The sequence below is a fragment of the Semicossyphus pulcher genome, unplaced genomic scaffold (genome assembly GCF_022749685.1).
Source record: "Semicossyphus pulcher isolate SPU_LCO1_2020_fin unplaced genomic scaffold, fSemPul1.0.p SCAF_21, whole genome shotgun sequence".
NCBI classification, from domain to species: domain Eukaryota; kingdom Metazoa; phylum Chordata; class Actinopteri; order Labriformes; family Labridae; genus Semicossyphus; species Semicossyphus pulcher.
In genome coordinates, this window is record NW_027211695.1 from 9,554,933 (window position 1) to 9,579,472 (window position 24,540).

General features: G+C 40.6%; 1 protein-coding gene across 1 annotated transcript in view; it reads left to right on the forward strand.

Moving 5' to 3' along the window:
* plcb3 (phospholipase C, beta 3 (phosphatidylinositol-specific)) overlaps window positions 1-17,019 on the forward strand; it is a 54,827-nt gene extending 37,808 nt beyond the window's left edge. Inside the window, exons 8-34 of the mRNA XM_069671839.1 lie at window positions 1,034-1,134; window positions 1,293-1,459; window positions 2,243-2,389; window positions 2,502-2,659; window positions 3,462-3,544; window positions 3,690-3,774; window positions 4,571-4,718; window positions 5,210-5,311; window positions 5,401-5,474; window positions 5,566-5,662; window positions 5,763-5,847; window positions 6,982-7,106; window positions 7,560-7,714; window positions 7,800-7,961; window positions 8,093-8,192; window positions 8,386-8,490; window positions 9,932-10,026; window positions 10,225-10,366; window positions 10,660-10,701; window positions 10,866-10,975; window positions 11,095-11,204; window positions 11,434-11,593; window positions 11,825-11,901; window positions 12,060-12,149; window positions 12,285-12,342; window positions 12,727-12,813; window positions 13,828-17,019. Of these exons, the coding sequence (XP_069527940.1) occupies window positions 1,034-1,134; window positions 1,293-1,459; window positions 2,243-2,389; window positions 2,502-2,659; window positions 3,462-3,544; window positions 3,690-3,774; window positions 4,571-4,718; window positions 5,210-5,311; window positions 5,401-5,474; window positions 5,566-5,662; window positions 5,763-5,847; window positions 6,982-7,106; window positions 7,560-7,714; window positions 7,800-7,961; window positions 8,093-8,192; window positions 8,386-8,490; window positions 9,932-10,026; window positions 10,225-10,366; window positions 10,660-10,701; window positions 10,866-10,975; window positions 11,095-11,204; window positions 11,434-11,593; window positions 11,825-11,901; window positions 12,060-12,149; window positions 12,285-12,342; window positions 12,727-12,813; window positions 13,828-14,139 (3,177 nt within the window). The 3' untranslated portion in view covers window positions 14,140-17,019. The remainder of the gene's footprint in view (window positions 1-1,033; window positions 1,135-1,292; window positions 1,460-2,242; window positions 2,390-2,501; window positions 2,660-3,461; window positions 3,545-3,689; window positions 3,775-4,570; window positions 4,719-5,209; window positions 5,312-5,400; window positions 5,475-5,565; window positions 5,663-5,762; window positions 5,848-6,981; window positions 7,107-7,559; window positions 7,715-7,799; window positions 7,962-8,092; window positions 8,193-8,385; window positions 8,491-9,931; window positions 10,027-10,224; window positions 10,367-10,659; window positions 10,702-10,865; window positions 10,976-11,094; window positions 11,205-11,433; window positions 11,594-11,824; window positions 11,902-12,059; window positions 12,150-12,284; window positions 12,343-12,726; window positions 12,814-13,827) is intronic.
* Window positions 17,020-24,540: the final 7,521 nt, after the last annotated feature.

Here is a 24,540-nt window from a genome sequence, read left to right on the forward strand (position 1 = left end):
CTCTAACACGGCCACAGGGTAGGAGGCGTGCCTCAAACACTGAGTTCTGTGGAGAGCTGGCCAATCAGAAGAAAGCTTTCTTGTAGGGGCAGGGTTTCTTAAAGGGACAGAGCTGACTGAGTTGTTTCAGGCAGAGGCTGTATGAGGCCCTGCACAGAGCACCAGTTTGAGAAAAAGGTTTTCTAACTGTAAATTATGCTTAGCTACTCCACAGGTGTCAAAGAGTGAAATATGAAGCATGAAATTAGCATAATAATGCCCCCTTTAAATGGATAGACAGCTGTAATAACTAGCTAAACACGGTTGTGACAGCTTTCAGCTTCTTAGCACAAAGTAGAAGGAATAAAACTTGACCAAACCAACTTTAAAATGAACAATTCAAATACATGAGAAAAAATATTCACTTTTAAGTAGTCAACATTTAATTGTGGCCTTTTAAAGAAATTTGAAATGTATTAAATGCTGAAACTAAAGTTCTTTGCAATTTGATCAAGCTGTTTTTCCTGATGTTCTTTGGTACAGAGTAATAGATACTGAAAATAAGACTTAATTGATTCTTTTAAACCTGGGAGTCCAATAAAAACAGTTTTGTGTTTTTCGTCTGTTGTTAGTCAAACGATTTGCTTGTATGTGTAGTTTCAGGTACCAAAGGATTGTGGTTTGGGTAGTGAAACAAGGTTTCCTGTGTCTTATTCAATGCTGCAATCTCTCCAAAAAATCAGTTTGGTGGAGTCACAAGACAGTTTCTTTTTGAACAGGAGACTGGATTGTGCAAACTGCACTGTCAGCATTTCTCCTTCTGTTATTGTACTCTGGTGCCTCCTGCTGGTCGAATAGTACAACATACACACAGTGGAAAAAGAATGGCACCCTTATAATAAACTAATTACTGTAAAAGCTGTAGGCGGCGGAAAAATATACAACGTTCAAAGGGAGTATGTTGGATGTCAATGTGTCGCTGGAGGCAGCGAGATGTCTCTGAATGATTATGACTTTCTTATCTTTGAACACAATTCCCTCTATTCTCTCTCAGTCAGAGGGACTCAAGCCAGATGACTGCACATGGGAGGCCTTCCAGAAGTTTCTCGCCACCCTCTGTCTCCGGCCTGAGATACAAAGCATCTTTGAGGAAAGGTATGTGACACAGAAATAACACTTTGACAAACATATGCTGCTTTATTTCTCTTTTATTTTGAAAACCCCGACCCTCAATCCTTTGATCATAATGCTCAAGTTACATTTTTAGAATTCCTATTAATGCTTTTTCTGTGAACTTTACTTTTGTGCTCCAGTGGCTCCAAGGGGAAGCCTTTCATCTCTCTGGATCAGCTGATGGACTTCATCAACCGCAGGCAGCGAGACTCCCGGCTGAATGAGGTGCTGTACCCCCCACTGAAGAGAGAGCAGGTCCGACAGATCATGGAGAAATACGAGACCAACACCAGCCAACTGGAGAGAGGTAAGTCACTTTCATCTAGAGCAGCTCAAAAGATGTGATAAATGCACTGAAAAATAAAGCAATTTAAAATCGGCCCTGATTTGCATTTAATTTGTTTCCTAAAGATCATCCAATGAAGTTACCAGGACACACTGACCCATTAAAGCTGCTGAATCAAATAACAGTGTAAAACAAGACGCATTAATCATGTTATTTAACTAGATAACAAGAGTTCATTGTACATGCATGCATCTGTATCATGTTGCAGATAGTGTCTGTGATCTGTTTTTCCCAGAGCAAGATTTCTGCTGCAGTAGAACTTAAAGAAGTCCAGGTTTATGGTGTGATTGATTTCCTTTGCTTTATCTTTTATTGCAGCAAAGTGGAGCAAAGTGGTCGTCCTCTTTTAAAAGCCTGACCGTACTGAGGCCATAACATAAAACATCCAGAATGTGCGAGTCATTTGCAAATGTCCTCCACATGTTTTGCTGTAGTGGATAAACCGTACAAAACGGAGCTATGACTACCGTAAGCCGCTCTGATAGGACACTGTTAAGCCCAAATCTGTAAGGTGATCCCCTGAGCAGCCCACAGTGTTCACCACTAACCTCTGTTGTTTGTCCTAAAACTTGAGGCTTTTTCTGCGAAAAACATGTGATGGAAATTGTCCAGCCTTTGGACTTGAGCCTTATTCAGTTATTCTGATTGCCATGAGCAAAAGCATGCTAGCCGATTCACATACACTTGTAAAGTTTGTCTGTTTTCTAACCAGTAAACACGCTCTCTCTCCTCTCTCTCTTTCAGACCAGATCAGTTTGCAGGCTTTCACTCGCTATCTTGGAGGAGAAGAAAACAGCATCGTACCCCCAGAGAGGCTGGACGTCATCGACGATATGAACCAACCTTTATCTCACTACTTCATCAACTCCTCGCACAACACATACCTCACAGGTAGGAACATACGCACCTAAAATCTAATGAGACACACATATAAGCTGAATGCTTTATCGTCAGTCTCATGGATCTGAAACCATCCTTCCCTCCATTTTCTGTGCGCCTACAGTGGGTCAGCTGACCGGCCTGTCGTCAGTGGAGATGTACAGGCAGGTGCTGCTGACCGGCTGTCGCTGTGTAGAGCTGGACTGCTGGAAGGGCCGGCCGCAAGACGAGGAGCCCTACATCACCCACGGGTTCACCATGACCACTGAGATCCCTTTTAAGGTGGTAATCGCTGCTTTTGAATGTTTTTTTTTTCTTGTTTCAGTCCAGTTAAATTTGGACACATTGGTTAGGTCGAGTTATTGCTCTTGTGCAACATTCACTGTACAGCATTTTCACAAGGGCATGAGATGTTCATGTGAGTTTTCCTCTTACATAAATGTCTGGTTTTCCCCTCTAAATAAAGCTGGCACAGTATGGAAATGATTCAGTAAATCTCTAATTGATGAAACGTTTAACAGCTGCACACAAGAAGAACTGCATTCTTAATGTTTATGGAAGCATTAAGGTTGAGAGGTTCACGTAGTAAATTATGGTTCATTAAGTTTTATGTTCATGTAATAAAGCTGTGACAAGCTGAGGCTATTTTATTTCCACCAGCTGTTTAAAGATATGAAAAATGGTTAGGAAAACGTTGTGTGTTGACCTCTTGACCTTGGAGTATTTATGCAGTTTGGTCAGCAGATTCTTCGTGCAGAGGATTCAGAAATGCTGAATATGAATGCAGCAACCACAGATAGTTTGAACAGAGGGAAGTCTTCACAGCAGAAAGGAAAAATCTGTTTACATGTTCTTTCCCCCCTTTTAATAATAAAACTTTGACCCTCTCTTACATTTGTTATGTTTTTTAACTGCGTGACAAGGCACAGTTTGATTTAAAAGCTACAAATTTGTATATTTTGGTTTTAAGCTCTCATCAGAAGCCTAACATCTCAGGAAATTATTATTCCAATATGTGCACACAGTTTTAGTTCAGTGAAACTCCTATTAATATTCTCATTCTTCACTCTTTCCCGGATTGCAGGAGGTGATCGAGGCGATAGCAGAGAGTGCTTTCAAGACCTCCCCGTACCCCCTCATCCTGTCCTTTGAAAACCACGTAGACTCGTAAGTTGCTCTGTCAGTCTCATTAAGTCAGCCCAGGGATTCAGATCATTTTAGATTGTCTCAGGAGTCTGTTTAACAGTTTGCAGTTTAGTCTGATTTATTTTGTACCAGACCAGATGTGTAATTACAATGTTTTATTTGTCAGAGCGAAGCAGCAGGCCAAAATGGCAGAGTACTGCAGGACCATCTTTGGAGACGCCCTGCTCATCGATCCACTGGATAAATATCCGGTAAGACTGAAATAAAATTTGCTATTGTTGTAATTGCCTTTCAATATGTGTTATATTTTATACTTTCTATAAAAGTAATATTTTTGGATTTGTTTTTAGTTTGAAATAAATTTTGAGTGAGGTCTTACCTCTGCTCCTCAAAGTAAACAAACAACACACTAATATCTGAAAGACAGTTATGCTGTTGATAGACATACCCTTAATATGATCAGTGTGCTAGTGACATGCACATCAGCTCATTATCCTTTTGTACTAATTAACAACTTGTTAATTTACCTAATGAACCTTTCTGTGCTCTCATTTTTTCTTTTCTTTTCGACATATTAACATTTTTCTGTTGCATACACACAATTCTCAAAATAAAACTTGTGACCTCAAACCAAGGGTCAGAGCGCCAATCTTAATTAAACATTTTGTGTAATTTTTGTGTTTGCTATATTAATTTTTCGGTCTTGTCTTTTCCTTAGAAAATATTGTTTGGGAGCTTAATCAGAAGTGCTAAAATATTCTGAGAATTGTGATCCTTTTCACAAGAAACACATGTTTAGGTATTTCTACATAATGCAGGTTAAAACATACAATTACTGTAGTCTTTTTACCTGAAGAGGGCACCCTCTACTTCAGGGCTTAATCAATTTGAAAGTGAATCACAGAGTCTACTTTCTTTATTTCATCCCTTGATCTGTCTTTTCAAAAGTTTTCTGGCCACACCCCCTTTTTCTATATCTGGTTAGGGATCACTTAGTCTTTTTCCAAATATTTACATATTTGACTTTCATGTTTCCTGTGGCTTTAGCTGGACCCAGGCCAGCCTCTCCCCTCGCCTCAGGAGATGTTGGGGAAAATTCTCATCAAAAACAAAAAGAAACACCACCACCACCGACCCTCGAGTGGTGGCAGCATACGACGCAGAGAGCAGGAGGAGCCGTCGTCACCCAACAACGGTGAGTGCAGTCCACTGAATACAGCAGTAGTAGCGTGCGCAACTCCAAATTTTGTTTCAAAATAGGGCTTCGGGCGCACGGTAGAAAATCAAATCTAGAAAAACAAAAGCTCCGGCACTCACAGAATCAAGGATGACACAGTTTAATGTGGGCAACACATTACCCAGTTACACAGTTTAATGTGGGTAACACATTACCCACATTAAACTGTGTCATCCTTGATTCTGTGAGTGCTGGAGCTTTTGTTTTTCAAGTGCAGACTACTACCTGCGCCACTTGCTGTGGCACATAGAGCTGAAAATCTTCAAGCACTAAAGCATCTGAATCCACTCAGAAAAAACCCTGCCTTGTTGTAAAAATGAAATAAAATCAGCTTCCAGTGTTTTGGAGTTTATTGTCTGGCTACATCAGACCTTTTACTACAAAAATATGTGCAAAAAACAGGTTTTGAGGTACAAAATTAAAGCTGATAGTTTCCTTTGTATGTCTAGATTGTCCTTTGAATGACAGTTACGGAAGTCAGCTCCTATCCAATGGGGAGGAGAAGCTGGCTGAGAGGATGGTCAAAGACTTGGAGCCTCGCAAATCCATAGGTGGGTTGAAGAAGAGTTGAACGAATGATTAAAAAGGGTGCTAACATGGTGTACATTTAGCAACAGCAGATTTTCTTTGATCCTATCAGGAGGTGAAGGAGAGAGCGAGGAGGATGAGGAGGACGAACCTGTGACGGAGCTAAAAAAACCAAACTCTGATGAGGTGAGAGCCGTCAGGAGCAGGGATGAAGGTGTGTCTGACTGTCACATGGTGATGGATTGATTGATGGATTCTTGGTATCTGCCTCTCTCAGGGTACGGCCAGCAGTGAGGTGAACGCCACAGAGGAGATGTCCACTCTCGTCAACTACATCGAGCCTGTCAAATTCAAGAGCTTCGAGGTGGCAAACAGTAAGTGTGTGGGAGAGATAAAGAGGAAGGCAGAGACAGAGAGATGCTTTGTGTACAGAAAAGATATGAAGTGTTAAATCTTTTTCTTTCTGTCCACTAGAGAGGAGGAAGTTCTTCGAAATGTCGTCATTCGTGGAGACGAAAGGCATGGACACCCTGAAGAACTCCCCCATTGAGTTTGTCGAGTATCCCTGAACGCTTGTCATCCATTGCAAACTTGTGCTTGTGCTACGTTAAAATTCTCCTATTTGTAATGGAAAACACATAATGTTATAACCACCTGCCTAATATTGTGTAGCTCCCCCTTTTGCCACCAACACAGCCCTGACCCGTCGAGGCATGGACTCCGCTAGACCTCTGCAGGTGTGCTGAGGTATCTGACACCAAGACGTTAGCAGCAAGTCCTGTAAGTTGCGAGGTGGGGCCTCCATGGATCAGACTTGTTTGTCCAGCACATCCCACAGATGCTCGATTGGATTGAGATCTGGGGAATTTGGAGGCCAAGTCAACAACTTGAACTCATTGTTCCTCAAACCATTACTGAACCATTTCTGAAGTGTGGCAGGGCGCATTATGGTGCTGAAAGAGGCCACTGCCATTAGGGAATACTGTTTCCGTGAAGGGGTGTACTTGGTCTGCAACAGTGTTTAGGTAGGCGTTACTCGCAAAGTAACATCCACATGAACGGCAGGACCCAAGGTTTCCCAGCAGAACATTGCCCAAAGCATCACACCGCCTCCGCCGGCTTGCCTTCTTCCCACAGTGCATCCTGCTGCCATGTCTTCCCCAAGTGAGTAAAGCACACGCACCTGGCCATTCACATGATGTAAAAGAAAACGTGATTCATCAGACCATGCCACCTTCTTCCATTGCTCTGTGGTCCAGTTCTGATGCTCCCGTGCCCATTGTCGGCGCTTTCGGCTGTGGACAGGGGTCAGCATGGGCACCCACACCGTTCTGCAGCTACGCACCCCCATGTGCAACAAACTGATGCACTGTGTGTGGGGTGCAGACTGGAAACACCCCACAAAAGCTGCAGTTTGAGAGATGCTCTGACCTGGTCGTCAAGCCATCGCAATCTGGCCCTTGTTGAGGTCGCTCACATCCTCACTCTTGCCCATTTTTCCTGCTTCTTACACATCAACTTAGAGTAAAAAATATTCACTTGCTGCCGAACATATCTCACCCACTGACAGGTGCCATTGTAACGAGATAATCAATGTTATTCACTTCACCTGTCAGTGGTCACAATGTTATGGCTGATCGCTGTATATATAAGCCACATATTCAGTGTCTAGTCCTTAACTGCCCTCCTCCAGGTACAATAAGAATCAGCTGAGCAGGATCTACCCTAAAGGAACGAGAGTGGACAGCTCCAACTACATGCCTCAGCTCTTCTGGAATGTCGGCTGCCAGATGGTGGCGCTAAACTTTCAGACCCTCGGTAAGTCCTTTTATCATCAGCCTCAGCCCCATTAAGTACAAAGTATCTACAGAACATAATAATTAAATATTATACCAAAAATATCTTTCATTTTTCATTTTTTTGTTCTTGTCTGTGTTATTTTACTGCTCCTTTATGATTTAAAATCAAGAAACAGTCCTGCTCTGCCAGTTTGTCCTATTATCATCTTCAAACTGCTTTTAAATAAAGATTTTGACTTAATTCCAGGAAATACAAATAAAGCCTTTCAAAATGGAAAATGTTGCTTTCCTTAGCAGGCAGAAACTGTGCTGTAGTTGATAATTGAAAGTCTCCTTAGCCTTATAAATAATTCAAGACTCAGGGAGGTCAAGTTAAAGCATCTCAGTCTTTATCCTTCTAAATCCCTCCCTTTCCTTCCCATACTTTCTTCCTCTCTCTCACCCTTCTCTACCCTTCATCGCTCTCTCCCAGACCTCCCTATGCAGCTGAACATGGGTGTTTTCGAATACAACGGCCACAGCGGCTACCTGCTGAAACCTGAGTTCATGCGAAGGACGGACAAACACTTTGACCCTTTTACAGAAAACATAGTGGATGGGATAGTCGCCAATACTGTCAAAATTAAGGTAAGGACAAATGTCACTATTTGGACATTTAAGTTGTTTTGTGAGAGTAAATTTAACAAATATGTTTGATTGAAACATCCACCAGGTGGTCTCAGGCCAGTTCCTGATAGATAAAAAAGTGGGCGTGTATGTGGAAGTGGACATGTTTGGACTTCCTGCTGATACAAAGAGGAAGTTCAGAACCAAAACATCCAATGGGAACTCTCTGGACCCTGTGTGGGATGATGAAATGTTTGTGTTTAATAAGGTAAATCATGCATTCACATCAGGATTCAGATGTCTGTCAAATCTTCCTCTTACCCTTTACTGATCCTTTTTCATGCCCTCTAAACTTCTCCCACGGCTTCGACACCCCCCTCCCTCTCTCTCTCTCTCCAGGTGGTCCTCCCGACACTGGCCTCTCTGAGGATAGCAGTGTTTGAAGAAAATGGCAAGTTTATTGGACACCGGATCCTCCCTGTGTCTGCCATTAGACCTGGTCAGTACACTAACACAAACACACTCTTGTAATGTCAATCCTTAAGGGAGGTCAGGGTGTAAACAAAACCTCCAACTGACATACTGTTTGTCTTTGCTCAGTGGGAACTTACATGCTGCTGCACCTTTTTCCACTTGAGCATTAAATCAACAGTTTTCACTTAATAATTTCTTCCCTTCTCTTTGACTTCCAGGCTACCACTACATCAACCTGAAGAATGAGCTGAACCAGCCGCTTCTCCTGCCCTCTTTGCTGGTTTACACTGAAGCTCAGGACTACATCCCCAATGAACACCAGGGTAAGAACACCACATTAACATCAGCACTTTGCAGCTTTACACAACACAATTTAAATGAATAGTTTGACATTTTATTTTTTGCTTTCTTGCCAAGAGTTTTGAGAGGAGGTTGATTGAGATTAACCTTTTTATTACGGTGCTGAAATATGAAGGTACAGTCAGCAGCTGGTTAGCCTAGCTTAGCCTAGCTTAGACTGGTAACAGGGGAAAACAGTAAGCCTCTCTGTCTACTTTTTATAAAGCTCCAAATCAACGTATCTCACAAGCTAACTTCTTGCAACTACTTTGTTTAATATGTACAAAATATAAATTGTTAAAAGAAAATTATGGTTATTTGAGAGGTAACTTCCGGCCAAGAAATAGTCCGTATATTCTCATGTACTGTATATCTCAAAGTAATGTATGATCAATCAGTCAATCAATTTATCTATATGCCGCAAAATCATAGTTAATGGTAAATGGACTGTACTTACATAGTGACTTCCCAGTCTTGTGACCACTCAAAGCTGCTTTTACACTTGATGTCATATTCACCCATTCACACATTCACACAATAATTCATACACTGATGGTAGAGGCTGCTATCCAGTGCCCAACTGTCAATCAGTCATCACATTCATATTGCATATTCACAGCGCTTTGGGGTTCAGTGTCTTGCCCTTTTTGACATGTAGACTGAGGGAGCTGGGGATCGAACCTCCGACTTTGCGATTGAAAGCCGACCAACTCTACCACTGAGCCACAGCCGCCATAGCAAAAGTTATCTGAGGACACGAGCAGGTCTAGTACATCTGGACTTGAAAGCCAATTCTTTAATTTGGACCTGGAAAACTCAAGACCGGCGCAGCATGAGCTGACGCTGTTGGATTTGGACGGCTGTGGCTCAGTGGTAGAATTGGTCGTCTCTTAATCAGAGGGTTGGTGGTTCAATCCCTGACTGCTACAGTCACATGTCGAAGTGTTCTTGGTCAAGACACTGAACCCCAAATTGCTCCCGGTGGCATAGCCATCAGGTATGAATGGGCAGAGATCTGATTGGAGATTGGCACTTAGGCCTTTGCCATCAGTGTGTGAATATGTGCGTGAATGGGTGAATGTGACATGTAGTGTAAAAGCAGCTTTGAGTGGTCACAAGACTAAAAAAGTGCTATATAAGTACAGTCCATTTATCGAAAGGCCTCGGTCTCAGTGATGTAAGAAAGCTTTAAACATAAAATGCTCAAATGCAGATATATATATGTATATGATGATCATTCAGAGACCTAAGGAAGATTGATTCCCACTGATTGGTTCATTTTGCAACCTTAAATTTAGTTAAGTACCATGGCTTTGACTCAGTTACCAAGAAAGACAACAGCTCTGCAACATCCAGAACATTCTTGATGCGCATGATATTAAGGCTCTTTGTCTTGATTTTGTATGTGTATCTGTGTGTATTTAGAGTATGCAGAGGCTCTGACCAACCCCATTAAGCACATCAGTCAGTTGCACAAGAGGGAGACACAGCTGGCTGTTCTCATAGAGGACAACAGTGAGGTAAGACACATTTCTATTATGAATTTTAACAACCAACTAAAAGGATAAAAATCTTACTTTGCAGGGAGGTCAGACCAAACATTACCTGCCCCCTACTTTTTAAATACTTGTATCTGATTTGTCACTAATAAGTAACTAACTGTGTAAAGGTTGTTGACCCTCAATCAGTATTTTAATCTTTCTGTTGCTTTTGCTCAGCATGTCCCCAACCAGCCCAAAGAGGGAGAGAGCAGGAGAGAGAGTGAAGTCATTCCAGGATGTCAACTCCCCTCCCCCTTCCACACGCCACACGGGGGCCCAACTGATGACACCCCTGAAATCAACAAATTACCCGCACCAGGTAGAATCATCCAGAAACTATGCATTCACATCCGCAAATGTTGTTAACAAAATTGTGATCTTAAGAAATGTGAAAGAATGTGAATGAAAACAGCCAAAAAGTTGCTTCCTTGTATTATTCTGCTGACCTCTGATTTACTATTTGTATAAGCCTGCTTCATGGAGATGTATTATACGCATTAGTTAACGTATATGCGAATGGTCGTCACTGCCTCACTATCCCATCATCCATTTAATTCATTCATCTCGCTGTGCGTTTTTTGTGTCCGTGTGTGTGTGTTTGTATGTGTGTAGTACAATCTCCAAAGGAAGACCTCATAGCGACTGTTCTGGCAGGTAAGATCACTCCACCACCTTCATTTCCACACAGACATTAATGAAATCATCTGTGTGTCACTGTCACATGGTACGTTTCATGCTAGGAGTGGCTAGCTGTTAGCTAGGTTTACACAGGAAATTGCGTTGGTGATTGGCCAACATGTGGTTTCTCTGTCTTTCAGACATCCAGGCCCAGCCTATAGAGGAGTTAAAGCAGCAGAAGAGCTATTTGAAGCTGCTGAAGAAACAGAGCAAAGAAGACAAAGAGCTGCGTAAGAAGCACCTCAAGAAGGTACACTAACCCACAGATGTCCAACAGAATGGGAACACTCATATTTGCATCCATATGTATTAAATTCTTCACTCGATGGGTACGTTTTAAGATTAGTTTTTGCTTGTGTGTGTTTGTAGGTGTGGAATCTGAGTAAGGAGCAGAAGAGTCGGAGTAGCCAGATTCAATCTGACACCCAGAGGAAACGCAGCCAGATGGAGAAACACCTCAAACGTAGCATAAAGAAAAAGTAAGTATGAATGGATTTATACGGCTGTATAATCAAGAAGTACCTTTAAAGAAGGGAGGGAAGGTGCAAAAGACATGTTTAAATACCTGGAAAAAAATATGTTGTAAAGGTAGATGGTTATTGTGTGTAAATGGGTGGAAGATGGATGTTGGTAGAGGTGAAGAAGAAGATGGTTGCAGATAACTAAATCTGACCTTTTGTGCGTATTGGTTTGTGTGTTTGTTTTCAGCGAGCCCCCGGAGCCGGTGCAGCGTGAGCTGACGGCACTGGATCAGGAGATTGAGAAGCAGACGGTCCAGCTGAGGGAATGGCAGATGCAAGAGCTGCTGAAGCTCCGGCGGCAGCTTCACACACACGAGAGAGAGAAGCAACAGACACACCTGCAGGACGTAAGGACACACGTACACACACACCTCTGTATGAAAAGCGACAATGCTCTCCCCCAATATATGCACACTTTTGCATACTCAAGGTGACACACTTGGAGTAAGACTGTATGCCTCCTGTGAATCCTTAAATATACGTCATCCTAAGCTGACCTCCAGGAAACTTTGTGGCACCTCGGTACATCTGCACAGTGATTCGCTGACAGGTCGTCGTCTGCTGCCGTGTGTTTTTAGGCCTTCCAGAAGTTAAAGGAGACGGCCCATGAATGCCAAGCAGCTCAGCTGAAGAAGCTCAAGGAAATGTGTGAAAAGTGAGTGCGGCTGTTTCACCTTGCATTATTTTAAAAAGTTGAGACAGGACCCCGAAGTCACTGCTAAAGTGACTTTCTGCTGTCAGTTATTATGTGAGAACTTAGACTTTCATAAGTAAAATTTTTACTATGATGTTTAAATGTAAATGTGTCTGAAGGGAGAAGAAAGAACTCCAGAAGATCCTGGACAGGAAGCGACAAAACAGTATCAGTGAAGCCAAGACCCACGACAAAGACAAGGCTGAGACGTAATGAATTTGTTAATTAAATGTGTAATATTGGATATTTTTTCAGTCAGACCTTATTTTAATTCACACTTGTTATGTTTTTCATCCCTCTTTTTACCTTTTATCCGCGTTGTTTCCTCTTCCTCTCCTCTGCAGGGAGCTGAATGAGATCAACAGGAAACATATTCAAGATTCTGTCGCCTTAATCCGCGGGGTAAGCACCCACTTCAACACGCACACACTCTCTTATCACCAACAGTCCTTCAGAATTGCCAGTTATGTACTTTTGGAACATTTTTCTGCTATTGTCATCAACTCCACTCCTCTAACACGCTATCTTCTCTCCCTTCTACCCTTTTTATCTTTTCACCTCTTAATCCACGTTGCCTTGCTTCCTTCACTAATCCTAATATGTTCCTTTTTCCTGCTTCTCCTAAAATCCTCAATTCTTCCCTTTTACAATCCTACTCCTATTTCTATTCCTACTTCCCATGCATTCTTCTTGTTTTATCCTCTCTCAAACTTCCTTCCTTCTCCTACTTTCTCCCTTCCTTCCTAAATCTTCCTCCCTTCCTGCCCTTCCTTCTTGACACCGCAGCTGGAGGAGGCTCAGACCAGGAGACAGGACAAGCTGATGCTGAGGCAGCGGGAGGTGCTGCAGCACATAGATGAGGATCTTCCACTGGTGGGCACTCGCACATTGAATGACACACATATTGTAATAGCTGTCATTAAACTCATTTAAGAGAAGACAGTACAGTCTGTCCTTGAAAGGAAAAAACTCAGTACAATCACACTGAACAGCACTCTGTCACAGAGAAACAACCAAACAGCTAAAGCAACAAAGCCATGTCAGTTAAAGCTATCTGACAAGATAGCCATGGCTAGCCTTAGCTGAAGCTAAAAGTAAATTTACTTATTGATTATTAATTCCTTACTTGTAAAGGAAAAATGAACATCTTAATGCACATTATTTAGTTATGCCGATTAATAAAATGAAGCAGTAGGTTAATCGTATCATTTTGAATAAAAACAAAACAGCTTAACTCTTGCTAAAACCAACAAAGTTAGCTTAGCTTAGATCTCGGTAGCTGCTACCTCATCTTTCGACTTTACTGTACTGCTCCAAAAGAAGTAAAGAAACACACACTTACAGTGAAGATTGACACGACTCAACTCAGGAGCCAAGATGCAATTAGCCTAGCTTAGCATAAAGAGTTAAAGTGGGGGAAAACTTCTAGCCTGACTATGTCCTATGTTGAAAAAAACACCAAATAACAGCTAAAAGTTCTAGTCTTTATTTAATAAGTATATTAGGACCATAGTTGGAATGATAATTTGTGGTTTTAAAGGATCCTGAATGTTTGGTTACAGCACTTAACTTTCCGTTAAAACCACTTTTTTTTTTACAATTCAATTTTTGTACTGATTAGTAACAAGATACCACATATTAATACAGATACTTTAGAGGTGTGAGTATATTTTAAAAACCTTAGAGCTAGCTAGCTGTTTCCCCATGCTGCCCGTCGTTATGCTAGGCTAAGCTAATCACTTTCTGGATATTAGCGACATACAAGTACAGATATAAGATTAGTATTAATGTTTTCATCCGATACGTTGTAAGAAAACAAGTGTATGAGATTACTTTCCAGGTTTTTATGACTTGTTTTAATTGATTTGACGATACTTCTTTGTCCAGGCTCGGTCTCAGTTGGAGAGGGAACAGGAGGAGGAATATCAGCAACTACCTGAGGAGATCTGCCAGCACCTTCACTTGGAGCTCCAGAACAAAGGGCTCAAAAAGGACGCCCTGTGCTCATCCTTGTCCAATAACAGCAGCCCCAGCTCCGGCTCGGGCCCGCCCTCCAACTGCTCCACGCCCTCTTATCCATCAACGCCTAATCGTAGCACCTGGAACAAGAGCATGGACAATAGCACTGCCTCACTGGCCGATTCCACTTCTTCGTCTACCACTCCGGTCCTGTCAGAGGCAGAGATGTCGTTTAGTTAAATTTATTGCTTGTAAAAAGGAGATATATACATTCAACAGGGGTCTATAATGATTATAATGTGGGATAGTAATGATATTAATTATTAACTAATTTTATTCCTTTTTTTATTACAAACTGTTTTGTTCATGTCTACAGAGCTCTATTGTTTTTTATTTTGCTGTTTTTGTCAGATGACACATCATGCCTTTTATCGAAAGAATCATAACCAAACTTTTTTTTAAAAATTTTTATACATTTTCTCATCTCTTTGTTTTGCTTTTAATGCCATGTCCTTCCATAACTTTTGCTCATTTCTTCTCTTGTCAGAAGTTAGTTAGTTAGTTAGTTAGCTTTGCTATGGTTTTACCACACCACATGCTGTATGTTCACACTGATTTTGTGAAAAGCTCTCTGTTTGAGAGCTTTAAACTGTCTAAGGGTTAAAATCAGCCATCTAACCTGTTGACCCAAGCAAGGGCAAGATATTTTGATATTTGGTTGTAGCAACATTTGACCAATGTAAGTGCTTTTTAAGGGCTTCATGTCCTTCAAATACAAGAGGAACTTATTAAAAACCAATGGGTATTCTGCAGATATATGTCACCAAACACAAGTTCGATAAGGTTAGATAAGTATTTTTTTCTTTCAGAATTTAGTATCAAGTTAGAATATGAAGGGAAAGAGGGCTTTTTCTAGATTTATTGGACACTTACAAATACGTTTAAGCTGTAATGACAGTAGCTGACCAGCAGGTGGGGCTGCAGCCTTAACTGTGCATTTTAAATAGCTTTCCATTCATCCAGCCTGATTATCTTATTACACTGTACCTCAACACACACTCAGGCACACACCTGTCTCGGCAGGATGTGCAGCATAATTGGTCGGAATAATGTCCCTGACCTTTGACCTCCAATCAGAATCCAGCCAAGGTTGCATGAGGGACTTTCACCAGACATCCATCTGGTCAGAAATGAGTGTCTGTGTGTTTAATGATGAAGAAGAGCGTGTCACTCATTTTCTCACACACATATACTCTTGACACTGTATTTTCTACTGAGTATCCGTAAAGTTGTATTCAAACACATTGGTTCGTGCGCACATGCACACATAGACACAGTTTATTGGTTTAGGCTAAAAGACTCCCAAATCCTCTTTCCATCCAATTTATCCCACTATTTGAACAGAACACAAACACACACACACACACACAAACACAAACACACACACACACATTAAGAAAGAACCACAGTATTTTACAACTATTGCAGATTACTTAACTCTGGATGTGGGTGTGAGTGTGTGGATGTGGATGTGGGTGTGAGTGTGGCCAGAAGTTAATCTCTTGATGAGACATCTGCTTTTCGGGAGAGTAATACTTCCTGCTTAATGGAAAGAGGCTGCTAAGTGTGTGTGTGTTGATACAGTTAGTTTGCCACTTTAGCTGCCTGGAGAAGGACTGTCTGCTTAAATAGCAACCCCGCTGTAGGAGACGGTCTTAATGATGACTTAAAGCTGCACTGTGACATTTTAATTTAAAGCTGCACTCATATTTTTGGTTTAAATTGCCAAAAAGATGAGAGTATTCCTTCCCTGTTTAATTCAAACTCAGTCAGTGTGTATAGTTTGACAAATTCTTGTTAGATAATGTGGTTCCTGCCGCAGCCTAGAATGTCACCACAAAGTACAAAACATTAACTGTATGTCTGCAGAAGCCACTTCTCTGATGCTTTTAATTCACAGAAGCCTCAAAAGAAAGTGTGACCTCTTATTGCCATCTAAGGCTATTATGTGTTGCTATAAAAAACAGTAGTTCAGTTTTCTTGTTTCATAAAGTGTCTGAAAACAGATTTTTTTTTAGGGGTAAATGTGCCCTTTAAAATATGCCACACAGGTCCCTTGGTTTTTTAGACCCTCCATTCAAGACAATAACGTAATTCTGGATTGTAGTGCACTAGCTAAACGGTACTTTAGGTTAAGTCGTGTATTTGTCTCTGTCAACACTGCCTTGCTCTGTATTTTTACCCATTACTGGAGACTTTTTCTTTTTTTTTTTTATTGCATCATGTTTTTTTTTCTTCCTTGTCTTGTCGAGGGGTAAACGATGGCACTCTGTGTATATGTTGTATGTGATTTTTACTACTGACCAAAAGTGCACCAGAGAGTTGGAGGTCAGGAGAAGTCAAGGAAGGTTGATGGAGGAAACGAGTGAAGTTTCATTTGACTCCTGTCTTGTCCTCTCTTACCTTCATCCTTCAACGAGCACTGGCTGCCTGTCTGTCTGATTATTCCCCCTCACACACAGCCTTTTGTAAACTATCACCTATTTAAATGGAATTTTAACAACTTTTTCCTTTATTGGTTATTTAAGTTTTTATTGGTGGAAGAAAGTATCTGTGTCCATAACTCAGTGATTTGTCCCTCCCCAGTCACCATTATAAATCCAATATTTCCATTTTTAGGCATTTAGATGTGCTTGAAATCATCATGAAAATTGTCTTTGTCCTGCATCAGGGTTTGTCTAATTGGACAACATAAAGAAGCAACATAAAGATAATAACAGTATGTTTAGCCAGCCATTGTTAGAACAGTAAATACCACATAGACCTGCTGGGGACAGAACATTCTTGAAAGCCAATACATTCCTCGCAGGCTGTCTACGTTAAGGGCCAAGATGGTGCAGTGTTAACTATTCAAAGTAACATTTGTAAGATTTGTACATTATTACAAGGTACTCATTGTTATGTTTGGGGTGAAACATCCCATCTTAATGTAACCCCTTTCAGCTGAGTCTTTTTATGTTGAAATGCACTTTTTCATTTTCTGTTTTTGTTGCTTGTCTTGTCTTTTGTTCCCGTGTCATGGACATCAATACAACCACTTTCTTACCGCTTTCCGTTTAATGCTGCAACAATTCTTTATTTTAATGAGGTTTAGTGGCTGTTGGAAAAGGGTTGTGGATCACACTGACAATATTGCAATGTTATCTTTGCACAGTGAGTTATCTTTTTTGTTATTTGGCAAAGCAGGTTAAAAGTAATATCACATAACTTGGAATGAAATTTATCCAACCTCTAAAACACTCACACACACACACACACAGATTGTGTGTGTATCTCCAATGTACTAAATGCACCTACAGTGTCTAACAATTTCTGTAGCTACAAATGTGTGAATAAAACAGTGATAGAAAATATGTATTTATAACCAACAAAAAAAAGTTCATATTAAATTTACATTCATTAAAAATGCCACAAACTACAAGCACTTTTAATATTTAAATTAGAGTCTTTCAACCAGTTGACTCTTACTTGTTACGCACTATAAAAACACATTGTTGGTTCTAGATAGCTCCCAGCTTTAAATACAGTGTCTTTGTAGATCAGGTGGAACCTAAGATGATGATACCATTTACAGGTGGCATTGCTGGAGTACTCCACGTGTACTGTATAGAGAAAAGGTACTGTGTGCTACGAGGTAAAGTCAGTCTTGTTTTATTTAGTCAAATATGGGTTCACAGTACAATGCATTCTGGGAGATGAGCCTTGTCTGACAAGAATTGACACAACACTCCATTTCCACACTTTATAGTTTTATGTTATTTTCATCTGTTACTTAATATCAGAGTTAAAGCTGCACTCATCAATATTTTTTGATATTGGCAATGAATCAAATAGCTTGAGGATCACTATTGAACCCACAGAGAATAATCATACTGCTCTGAAGTTAATGCTAATTTTACTAAGCATCTTAAATCTTTAAATGTTTTTTTTTCCAGTGCATAACTTTACTGTTTTGGTTCAGTCTCAATACTCTGTTGTTTTTCAGTTGCCGCTGTTTCCTATCAAGTGGCTTCTAAACTCACTTTACGCTACCTGTCAAGAGAAAGCCAATAAGTTAATAAGAAAGATATCTTTCTCTGGATTCAGAAATAAAAAAATAAGAAAAGAGAGTGAAGATTTGAACATACGTCAGTTGGCAAACAAAGAAGGGCTCTAAAGGAATGCCAATGTTGCTGAGCGTCTGCTGGATGTGCCAGCAAGCAACTATTGGCTCATTTGCTAATGTGTTTGCCATATGAATCATGTCAATATTATGAACCCTAAAGTTGCAAAAAATTATTCTTTTTGAGAAATGTAAAAAAAAAATTCTATTGTATTACCTAAAGGTTTGTCTGTCATTGGGTAATAGTATATATCTGTAATAACCTAGCAAGACTTGACATTTAACAATCTAAGTCATTAGCGTGTTGATTCTGGTCAGAGCAAAATGGGGAGAACCTCCAAGAAGTCAGCAAAGTCCCCAAAAAACACAAATGTAAGGCAAGATAGTTTTGGATCAGGATCTTAGTGACTTTTATTGTGAAACATGACACTAAAAAGGCTGGCTTTTATTCCCTTCTATTATCTATTACATGCTTATTTTTGGCACTCAGAGAAAGAAAGGAGGAGCACAATCAGTATGCTAACGCCGCTAGCTAGTTTCCTTCCCAGCAGAATGGAGCCTGAGGGCTGCTTCTTGTCAGCCGTGAGCTTTAACCTCTGTTATTTCTGTCCTTTTTATGTTTTATGTATAACACTCATTTACACAGACACACACATTATCATACTCTGTTACCAACATCGCAGCGCACTATTAGACACTATGCTAGCCTCAGCATCACACACAGAAACACTCCATGACTTTACTCTTATTAGACATTTGGTCTGACTGGTCTCCCTCAGGCCCACCCTGAGGCCTCTGGCTGTCATGTCTTCTCTCCCTCTTCTTCTTATCCCTCTCTCCACCACAGTGTCCCATTTCCCTTCCTTCAGTACCACCCAATAATGAGACCATCTTTTATTTTTGGACTCATTTAATCATTTAAAGCAGCAGCCTTGTTTGTACACTTAAGTAGTGATAGTAAAGAAAGCATGCAAATACATTAGATGAGAAATGTAGTAAGTTTGGACACTGTATATCTAGTGTATATGACTGTCAGATATAAAAGGAATACTATACAATGATCCAGATGGAATATTGTATTGTTCCTTTATGATTAATATAAAGTATATGACGGAACATTCAGTAATAAACTGAAAACAAGCTGAACCTCGGTTGTTTTGTTCCTTTTTTTGTCATGAAAAAAGTGTTGTTCTCCCCCATCATTTTAGGCTATCCTTGCACTAACCTCCTCCCCATTTGTAATTTTAAAAAAAAGTGTCTATTATTTAGCACTTTTTGCTCTGTAATGTGTTTTGAGTTCATTGAATGTGGCACACTTAGTTTTGAAGCAGAGCTTCGCCCTCTTTGACCTCTTGATTTAATTCGGAGATGGTATTTGAAGAAAAAAGAGCCTGAAATGGTTTCAGCATCCTGCCTTCTGCAGCAGCCTGGATAGGGCTGCACAATTAATCAAATATTAATATCGATCACAATTTTGGCTTCTCACGATTAAATTATTGATTGACGTTTAAAATGTGTGCTCTGGCCATGGAAAACTCTGCTATGTGTCAAATCTTACAGCCACTCCTCCAGGGGGTGATGGACAGGCCTTGGTTTCACTTTAGGGGGAGCTGGCATGTCATGTCATTTCATGAGCGCCTACCTTGCAGCGCCAGTTTAGAGTGGAAGAGAAAACAAAAACAAAGACTGGTGTTTCGATTCAACGAATGACCATGTTAACTGGCGCCTTTCAGCAGCTGCTGAAAATGGAAGAATACGTAACTGTCCTCGTGAATGCCTCTTTGTTTTTTTTCATTATGATCTCAAATATGTCTGTTACGTCTTTGAAGTGTTTGTGCAAATGTGTCATGTAGGCTGCTAACGCATGGTCACGTTTTGAAGGCTGCTTGTTGAGAGCAAGTCGCTCGTTAAACCAAAACACTGGTCCCCCGAAACGGCTCATCATCGGTTGTTTGGAGGTATTTTGGGTTTAGGGCAAGTGAAAAGTCAAAGAGTGCATGAAACCTGTGCCTGCAACACAACTAACTTGTTCAACCACCTGAAAAAACACCTCAAAGTGCAGCATGATGAGTGTATGAAGGCCAAGAGGAATAACGTAGCTACTCTGTCCTTGTCCAGCATCAAGTCAGACATAACAGCAAAGACCGGCTGAAATTACCTATGCAAATTGCACTGCATTTTGCTTATAGAAGATACAACAAAGTCTAGTAAAGAACCCAGTTGAGTCTTTGATGCAAAGTTTGTAAATGAGCCGGAATGCCGCAAAAAAAGAAACTCAAAGTGTTGCTTTGTTTATTTAAATGTGAAAGAACAATAAAAAAATTGTTCCTAAAATGAATAAATAATCGTGATCTTAATAGTGATCAAAATAATCGTGATTATCATTTTGGCCTTAATCGTGCAGCCCTAAAGGAGCAAGAAAGCTGTGTGTGTGAGGAGGTTCTTAAATCATGTAAGCTTGAGTCCAGAAAATAACACGTAAATAATGTATTTTTTTAACAGTACATACTTCAGTTTGGATCAAGCTGCTGGATTTTTTTACCTGGTTCACTTAAATAGGAAGAGACAGCTTGAAGAAGTAATAATAAATGCATTTAAAACTCTCGTGTCGTGCAGAATTTATAAACAGTTTCAAGCATCTTTATGACGTCATTTGATGGATGGATTGTATTCATGCTATTAGCTGCAAGAATATCCGCACAATAGTTTCTGCAGCTGTGTCTGACCTCTGACCTCTGCAGAAAACACCATTTTCAGACGGGGGATTAATAACAATATCAAAAATACAATAATTTGAAGTGACAAGGCCTAAGGAGTCGGTCTTGTTTAAGAAAAAGAACACTCAGTTCAGGGGGACTACTAAACATTTCAGCTGTATTGTACGCGTCATATGGTTTTCATTTTTCTCCCTCGTCCCTTGATGCAGCTCATCCGGGTCAGACAGGTTGGTGTGAGAATATAATCCTTCACAGATCACTGATTTCCTGTCGCAAATCCTCAGTAATCAGCACCACAATGGAGCCTGAGAGGAGGCAATTGGTTTGGGAGATTATGCACATTTTATCCAGCCTCAGTAACGTGTTCTGATTATCACCTGCGTCATTTCAAATTGACCGTAACCTGATAAACAATTTGCCGCGCTGCCTGTGAAACCTGTTTCCGTATTTCCATTCTATATCACAAAATTCTCTTTGGAATCATCTTTGTCTCTTAGGATTTCAGCAGTTCTCTTTCTTTTTTTTTGCAGATAACAAAATTCTTCTTCTTTAGCCCCTTATCCAAACACTCACCCTCCGCCTGCCCATGACAGGCTTTAATCCCACCATGAAAAACACATCATTTCACTGTCATCCGTCAGTCCCACTTATTTTTTCCTCTCTCATCTCTCTTGCTTCCTGTCAATCTCATTTCTTCCCCAGCTCCTTTATCCCTCCTGTTTTTCAAAAAGTCTGCTCTATCCTCTCGCTGTCGCAGCCACTACTGTCTGCTCTCTTTGATTGCATCTGTTTCTTTTTATCCCTCCCTCTCTCTGTCGTTTTATCCCCCTCATCCTCTCACTCCAGTCTATATTTCTCCCTGTCCTCTCAGTAGATCCACGCTGACATTGCTCTTTCTTTTATCCTCTCACAATTCTCTGAGCAGCTGTGGACATCCTCTTCACTCCCCTCACTGAACCTCTGAGTTTCTTGCTGCTTTTTTCTTTTTCCTGCTTTTTAATGAGGGCAATAAATATTGAATAAATATTAAATATTTGATCCACTTTATGACAGTTTTGGAAGCGAACTATGCTTAGCTAAACCAACTGAACTAACTGAGCTGGAAAATCGTGCATTTAATATTATATACATGTACATAAACACGTAAAAACCCTTATGAAACTCAAGTCTGTGCCGCCGAAAAAAACGGTCAAAGGCCCTCACTAAAGTACCGCAGCCAAATAAATAACTGGCCAACGGGAGGAGAAGCACACAGCCACTGGGATCCAGAAGTGTTGGTGGACAATCCATGGCAGCAACTGTTAGGACACACGTCTTGCATGCTGAGAGACAGAAGGAGATGGGGTCCGCATCAAAGACTTCAAGGAAAGTATGGCTGCAAGCTGAGGTGTTACAGATGTGAAGGTTTTGGCCACATGTCACGTGATTGTGCTACACCGGAAAAGGACAAATGTGGAGAACAAGATCAGAGGGACTCCTGGCCACATGCATCACCTCAGAGACTTGCTGTTCACTCCCAGGATTGCCGTTGACACAGCCATAGGAGACAGTGGAGGCAGGTCAGAGCATTGAGCAGAACACACACACACACACACACACACACACACACACACACACACACACACACACACACACACACACACAGACACTCAAACTGTGCACGACAAACCAAATTACATCCTTTTAAGGCTTAGCAGGCTGCTGCCGTCCATGGATTTTTGATTTTGTGGAGATCTCCCAACCCATGTATTACATGATCAATCAATCAATCAATCAATCAAATTTTATTTGTATAGCGCCAAATCATAACCAGGGTTATCTCGAGACACTTTACAGAAAGAGCAGGTCTAGACCGACTCTTTGTTAAGTTATTTAAAGAGAGGCCCAACATCAATCCACCATGAGTAGCACTTAGCAATTCGGCACATTGGCAAGGAAAAACTTCCTTTTAACAGGCAGAAACCTCGAGCAGAACCAGACTCATGTTGAACAGCCATCTGCCTCGACTGGATGACTCATGGGGAAAAACTGACTTGGATTTGACTTGACAGAAACAGCATTAACTGAGTGGCATTGGCATGTCACCACCACAGGGTCCGGAGACCCCAGAAGAAGACGTGTATAAATTGTGTCAAAAGAACTGTTTAGTCGAATGGTGTTATTGTTGGTGTACTCTTTTCTTTGGTGTTTGTAGTGTAATTGTAGTTTCTTGTGGTGTATTGTGTTTTTTACTTTTCGAAAAGTCATACGGTTTAACTCAAATTGAATGTGTGATGTAAAATTTTTAATACAATTACCAATATGATATGTTTACACTTTCTGTCAAAAGGAGGGAATGTGGGAATTTTCCGGGGATCATTAAAGGTTAACTAATTTAAATTTAGAAGTATATGGGGGGGCAATTTATTTTACGACACTATGTGATTGACAAGGGCTAATCACTTGTTTTTCCCATTAGGAGTACCATTGGGGGATGTGTTTTAGGAGTCATGAGGTGAGGGTTTTTGACACCGTATATAAGCTTGAACACTCTGACTGAAAGGCAGAGAACTGCTGTACTTCTCTCCATGCTGCATGTAAAATGTAAGTAAAGAGACGTGATTCATAACATTGAGTTTACTTGTTCTTCACAAATTATCTTCAGGAGGAGAATTTCCCTCACAAGTGAATAATTACAGAGAGAAGGCACGTGAGCAGTGAATCAAGATCTGTGACATGCAGCTACCACTTGACACCACTTGCCATCAATAAACACCCTCTGTGGTCAATACTTTGCCCACAGATGTCACAATTACTGGTTCACTGGATTATTTTCTATGAACTTCACAACTTCATATAAAAACCCAATATCAGGAAAGTTCACAGTAACTAAGTAAATTTAACGAAATTTAAATGGTTACTATGTAAAGGATCATGTGTAGAGAGCCGGTTGTTATGGTGGAATGAAATGCCGACAGGGTGGTAACTCTAACCCTAACCCTGAAGGGGTTCCTCCCCTATTACAACCTGCTCACTGTACATTATCCCGCTTATTACACAGCTATTTACTTACGAAATCAACACTCTGACACAAAATATTTATTTGGAAATTATTTTATGAATTAATATTTATTTATTATATTTCCGTTTTTCACAACAGTTAACTCTGTAGCCTTCTTAAAATGAGCTAAGCTAGCTGTGGGATAACAGCCCTCGGAAGCCATCAGAATCAAATATTAAACACAGCCGTAAATAGACCCTTAATAACATAGTTAGGAGGCTGTTGTGGATTTGTGTTTCTAGTAGCTTTAAAAATCAAAACCCAATATGAAAAAACCTTCAGCTACACATGGAATCTATTTCTACTTAGAGACCAAACACACAAACACAGAGCTCTTAGTTGAAAATAGTTCAACTTTCAGAACACTGCTGTGCTCGTCAAGGTCACTTCTCCCTCACCAACCAATCAACATCAAGAAGGGGTGGGACTTCAGATATCAACTTTGTCAACAACAATGGTGTCGGAGAAGCTAATTCTTATTTTGTTTTTTTGACGGTACAATTTCCAGGTCTAGAGCTGCTGCTAATGCCATGACACAATTCCTTTCCGTCATAAAATGTCCTTGAATAAAACAAATATTAAGCACACAGAGCAATTTAAAACAGATTTAACAGTCACAGCAACAGTAAGCACTCTGAAATTGAGGTTGTAGGCGCTGCCAGCGCAGTAAGTGCTGTTAGTGGAAACAGGCCCTTACTGTTTTGATTCAATGTTACCGCTCT